This window comes from Hylobates moloch, unplaced genomic scaffold (genome assembly GCF_009828535.3).
Source record: "Hylobates moloch isolate HMO894 unplaced genomic scaffold, HMol_V3 SCAFFOLD_8, whole genome shotgun sequence".
NCBI lineage: Eukaryota > Metazoa > Chordata > Mammalia > Primates > Hylobatidae > Hylobates > Hylobates moloch.
The window spans coordinates 82,944,987-82,950,986 of NW_026652283.1; the positions used below are offsets into that span (position 1 = coordinate 82,944,987).

General features: G+C 45.6%; 1 protein-coding gene across 1 annotated transcript in view; it reads left to right on the forward strand.

Annotated features, from left to right (window-relative positions):
• The window catches only part of LTF (lactotransferrin), a 29,243-nt gene extending 23,243 nt beyond the window's left edge, over positions 1–6,000 (forward strand). Inside the window, exons 15-17 of the mRNA XM_032161803.2 lie at positions 1,787–1,971; positions 3,139–3,328; positions 5,416–6,000. Coding sequence (XP_032017694.1) covers positions 1,787–1,971; positions 3,139–3,328; positions 5,416–5,450 — 410 coding nt within the window. The 3' untranslated portion in view covers positions 5,451–6,000. The remainder of the gene's footprint in view (positions 1–1,786; positions 1,972–3,138; positions 3,329–5,415) is intronic.

A 6,000-nucleotide genomic window follows, 5' to 3' on the forward strand; every position in this document is an offset into this window, starting at 1 on the left:
ATAGACAACATTGTAACATCTATAGGTGTCATATGGATTTTGAAACAAATTCATACACTCTCTCTCTCTCTCTCTCACACACACACACACACTCACTCACACACACACAGATACTAGTCATGCTCAGTAGCAAATGTCTCCCGGGCTTCATCTAGTCAACCACAGAAACACACTGTCTGCCCGCATGAAATCATGCATGCCTATTGGAAACTGTGAATGATGCTACAAAACTGGGTGAACATATGCAAATGAAGCCTCCCTTTATGAAAAAGGAAGTAGAGGCCTTCATTCATCCCCATGTGAGCCTTGGTCTGGAGACTCCTGGGGAGTTAGTGGGAACAAAATTACAGGTGGTTGCAGATGATGGAAGATAATCTTCCAGCCAGTGTTTGAACAATCACTCTCTCTTCTGGTCCTCAGCCATTTGCTACCTTCCAATCTGCATCTGTCTCCTTAGCCCCACTTCAGCATTCTCACCCCCCAGTCTCAGCATGTGACTTGCTATTTTGTTTCCTGAGAAAGAACTGTCTCCACTTTTGGCCTCCCTCCTTCAGTAATCACTGAAGTCATAGCCACTTTTCCCTTCTGTTTCTGCTCCTTCTAGTGTCTCTTGGGACAGAGATTAAAACCAGACATGTAAATTTGAAATTATTTCAATATCAAATAGAGGAATCCAAGAGAATGAATAAAGTGCTTTCTCAAAGGGAAAGAGCAGAGAGACAAACAGGAGCCTGAACAATGAGCCTGTATCTGCACAAACAGACGTGGGTACAATTACATTTAGAATTTACAAGCCATTCACTGAAGTAATCTCCAGGGATCAGATTGATGTCAAATTTAATTTTAACATTCTCCGGTACTTTACAACTGTATTTTGTTAGAATTGACTCTATATATTTGATAAACCTATAAAAGTTCCTTTCCTTTCTCTGGTTACACTAATAGCATTTGAATATGAAAGGGAGGAGAAACCAATTTCTCCTTGAATGTAAACCATCTATTCTTTTTCTGGAACTCACTGAAAAATATGGCATAGGTGGAGGGTTTTCTTCTTTAAAAAAAATAAGAACTCGTAACAGCTTTATTGAGGCAGAATTCATATACTAAAAAATCCACCCATGCAAAATGCACAATTCAGTGATCTCCAGCACATTCACAGAGTTGTGCAGCCATCAACACAATCCAACTCTAGAACACTTGCATCCTCCCATAAAGAAACCCCTGCACCTATTATCAGTCATTGCCCCATCCTTCTTCAGCACTGGCAACCATCAAACTACTTTCTGTCTCCATAGGTTGGCCTATTCTGGACATTTCATATAAATGGAGTCATATAATATGTGGTGGGGTTTTTTTTGAGATGAGGTCTTGCTTTGTTGCCCAAGCTGGTCATGAACTCCTAGCTTGAAGTGATTCTCCCACCTTGGCCTCCAAAGGGCTGGGATTACAGTCGTGAGCCACCACGCCCAGCCTATTGTGTGGTCTTTTGTGACTGGCTTCTTTCACTTAGCATCGTTTTCGAGGTTCATGCATGATGCAGCATGTACCAGAACTTCACTCCCTTTTGTTGCTGAATAACATTCCATTGCATGGACACAGCACTAATATTTGGTGTATTTGAAGTTTGTACAGCTTGTGTAGGACGAAGCTCCTTCTCTCTTCCTCACATCACCACAACCCTAGTGTGTGCATTTGAGAGGCCAGTGGGATGGCCACACCCACCCAGAATAGACTTCTTGGCTAGGCAGGGGAGCTGTGAATGATGCCACCTTCTTTTTCTCCCCAGGAAAGAACACTGAGGCATGGGCTAAGGATTTGAAGATGGAGGACTTTGAGCTGCTGTGCCTTGATGGCGAACGGAAGCCTGTGACTGAGGCTAGAAGCTGCCATCTCGCCACGGCCCCGAATCATGCCGTGGTGTCTCGGACGGATAAGGTGGAACACCTGAAACAGGTGCTGTTCCACCAACAGGTATGGACCACAGGGCTTCTAGTGCCTTCTTAGCTGTGTGGGCTCCTGTTAGGTGAGGAGATCACAGAGCTAGGTGCACCAGCCCACTCGATCCTCTCTAGTCCCTCCGCTTGAAGCTCGTGGTGACAGTATTGGCTTCATGCTGTGGAGTTGCCTGGAGTGTCAACAAGAATAAGAGAGGCTTTTGACTCTGGGCTTTCTGGGACTCACTCCATTTCTGCTGAGTCTGTGTACCCTGGCCTTGTTGCCCTCACTGCCTGGCTCAGAGGCTGTCTTTTTCCCTCCTGTTGTTCTTCCGGCAAATGAGGAAGCCACCGAGCCTTCCTCCCACACGCACTGGTATAGTGCTTCCTACTCAGGTGACATTTCCTGAACCTGGGCCGACTGAGCAATGCTGTAGGCCAGGCCTCTAAAACAGCAAACTCAGAAGGTGCCCTATAGATTTAGGGCTCTCTAAATGTGATTTGAAGGAAATCCCCAAATTTTCTTAAAATCTGGGATTTTATTAAAACTTCTATTTTTATCATATAACATCATGTCTCTATGTGTGCTTTTAAAGAAAACAACTCAGGAATAACAAGACTGGCCACCATAACTGGCCTTTATGGAGCCCTTACTGTGCACACACTGGTGCTGGTGAGAGAGCTGCCATGACTGAGGGGTTTGGGTCTCAGTCTCCCCACTTGAGAGCCTGGGACAGGGCAGGAACTGTGTGAGGGAGGCAGGGTGACTGACCTGCACACTGAGCTGGTTAGTGGCCAAGCCTGGGTTTTCCTAGCAGCCTGCCTCTCTAGAAGAGCTGCGTATTAGAATGTCCTAAGCAATTGGTTTGTGAGGGCAGATCTCAAAACCCCTCCATTGTCACCTTGTCACCCATGAGAAGTTGTATAGGAAAAGGTCACAGGTTAAGAAGGAAGGAAAGATGGCAGATGGTAGGAGGTAGGTCCAGAAGTGGTGTGAGGCCTGGATGCTGCCCAGGGCGGGCCTGCCACCAGGAGTGTGGGCTGGAGGACTCCACTGAGGAGGTGGAATGACTCCAGAACTCAGCTCCTTCTGCCCCATGGTTTTCTCAGGGCTGTTCTTGGGTGGAAGAAATACCCCTTTGCCTCCTTTAACCCATAAATTCCTCTTTTCCTTAGCTACTCACTGTCTGCCCTTTTGTCGCAGGCTAAATTTGGGAGAAATGGATCTGAGTGCCCGGGCAAGTTTTGCTTATTCCAGTCTGAAAGCAAAAACCTTCTATTCAATGACAACACTGAGTGTCTGGCCAGACTCCATGGCAAAACAACATATGAAAAATATTTGGGACCACAGTATGTCGCAGCCGTTACTAATCTGAAAACGTGCTCAACCTCCCGTAAGTAGACCCTAGCTAGCATCCCCGAGAAACCACCACGGGTGAAGGTCAAGGTTTGAGGGCCAAACAGCATTCTAGGAATGAACACAGGTGTAAAAATGTTAAGGAAAGATAATATCTCTTTACAGTTCAGGAAATTATAATCTCATTGATAAAAGAATTAGAGAATAAAATAGAGCAGTATGTAATAAATTTTTATAAATTTTATAGTACTGATAGTTACTGCACTGTCGTGAAATCTTTGGAAACTGATAATCTATTTTATTCAGTAAAATGAAAAGTGCATATATACATATGCATTGAGAAATGGCAAAACCGGCCAGGTGTGATGGCTCACACCTGTCATCCCACTACCTTGGGAAGCAGAGGTGGGAGGATGGCTTGAGCCCAGGAGTTTGAGAGCAGCGTGGCCAATGCAGAGAGACCTTGTGCTACAAAAATAATTTTAAAAATTAGCCTGGTGTGGTGTCAAGCACCTGTAGTCCCAGCTGCTTGAGAGGCTGAAATACGAGGATTGCTTGATCCCAGAAGGTTGAAGCTGCAATGAGCTATGATTGTACCACTGCACTACAGCCTAGGTGACACCAAGAGACCCTTCCTCAACAACAACAACAAAAAAGTCTGATGCTAGACAGTTACCATAGATGCCAACTATAGAGAAAACAAAATCTCAAAAAAATTCAAGTGTAGGAAAACATATCTTAACCAGGGAAATATATTGATATTAATTTAATTCCTTAAAAATATTTAGAAGTGGCCGGGCGCGGTGGCTCACGCTTGTAATCCCAGCACTTTGGGAGGCTGAGGTGGGCGGATCACGAGGTCAGGAGATCGAGACCACGGTGAAACCCCGTCTCTACTAAAAATACAAAAAAATTAGCCGGGCGTGGTGGCGGGCGCCTGTAGTCCCAGCTACCCGGAGAGGCTGAGGCAGGAGAATGGCGTGAACCTGGGAGACGGAGCTTGCAGTGAGCCGAGATCGCGCCACTGCACTCCAGCCTGGGTGACAGAGTGAGACTCCGTCTCAAAAAAAAAAAAAAAAAAAAAAAAAAAAAAAATTATATATATATATATATATATATATATATATATATATATATATATATATATATATATATATATTTAGAAGACATCACAGAGTATTGTAAGGCTCCCGGTGATAACTGTGGGATTTCAGTGTGCACAGCTCCCTGTGCACTGCAATCATTCAGATTCCTATTCCTGGTCCCTCACCCAGAGTCGAGGGCATTGGGGATGCTGTTGGTCCAGGGATGGGGGCAGGGCCAGAAATGTCTTTATCGGTGGTTTTCAATGAGAGACAATTTCCCCCCTGAGGGGATATTTGGCAATGTGAGAAGCATTTTTTGATTCTTACAACATAGAGGGTGCTGCTGGTACCAAATAGGTAGAGGCCAGGGATGCTACTAAACAAAGCACAGCCAGCCCCCTGCAATAAAGAGTTATTATCAGGCCCCAAATGTCAATAGTGCCAAGGTTGAGAAACCCTTTTCTGTATTGACAAACAACTCAGGTCACTGTGATGCAGGTCAGGACCACCCTCTGAGAAGTATGGCTACAGGGCTCTTCTTGTGAGCAGCCAGCTCAGGACTGCATAGATCACATGCTTCTTGAGGGCAGGCCAGTCTATCCATGCTGTGTCCCCAGCACTTAGCACAGCCACTCACACAAAGCAGGTGCTCAGTAAGGATCTGTGAATGAATGAGTGAATCTGCAGATGAACATGATTGCAAACAGGTTCACATTCCAGGAGAAGCTAGAGGACCACCAATGTCTTGTGAACTTGAGAATGTGACAGTCAATTCAATTAGAGACAAGTGCAGGGCAGTTGTGTCTCTCAGGCCAGGGCAGGGAAACACCCTGGCTGGTGAGGGCTAGACTCTGGCTCCCTTGAACACCGTAGTTGCTAGGAGTAGGGGAGTGGGAGTATGAGTGTGGCCTGCACTGACTCACAGTGATGGGAGAAGGGCAGAGAAAACTCTTAGTATCCTCTTTGATTTATTGGTTTAAATAACTAGTTTATTGGAAGAAATCAGTTTCTGAATCTCTTGCTCTGTTGTGCCCCACAGCCCTCCTGGAAGCCTGTGCATTCCTCAGGAAGTAAAACCCAAGAAGACGGCCCAGCTCTCCAAGAAAGCCTCAGCCATTCACTGCCCCCAGCTCTTCTCCCCGGGTGTGTTGGGGCCTTGGCCTCCCCCACTGAAGGTGGGGATTGCCCATCCATCTGCTTACGATTCCCTGCTGTCATCTTAGCAAGAAGTAAAATGAGAAATTTTGTTGATATTCTCTCCTTATAAAGTGTCACTCATCTTTTCTAGAATTTTATACTGAAATCACATGCCTGACAAAATACCTGTACAGTTGGACCTTCCCTTCCAAGTTTTTCAGGTCCAGCCCCTCCTCTTTCTTGCAGTCTTGGGTATGATGCCCAAGGGTCTGGAATTTAAGGCCAGGCCAAGCACCGGTTTTCCCAAGGGGATCTGGTTGGTTATTCACATAGCTGTCTCAGTGCATGTGCAGGTATGTGCCTGGGAGTGTGCATGTGTCCCCAAGGCAGGGCAGGAAGAGCAGGCATAGGAATTATAACTGAAATGTAGGTTCAGTTGCTTATCACTTGCAGAGTCTAATTAACAAGAGCTACGTTTGGTATAAAG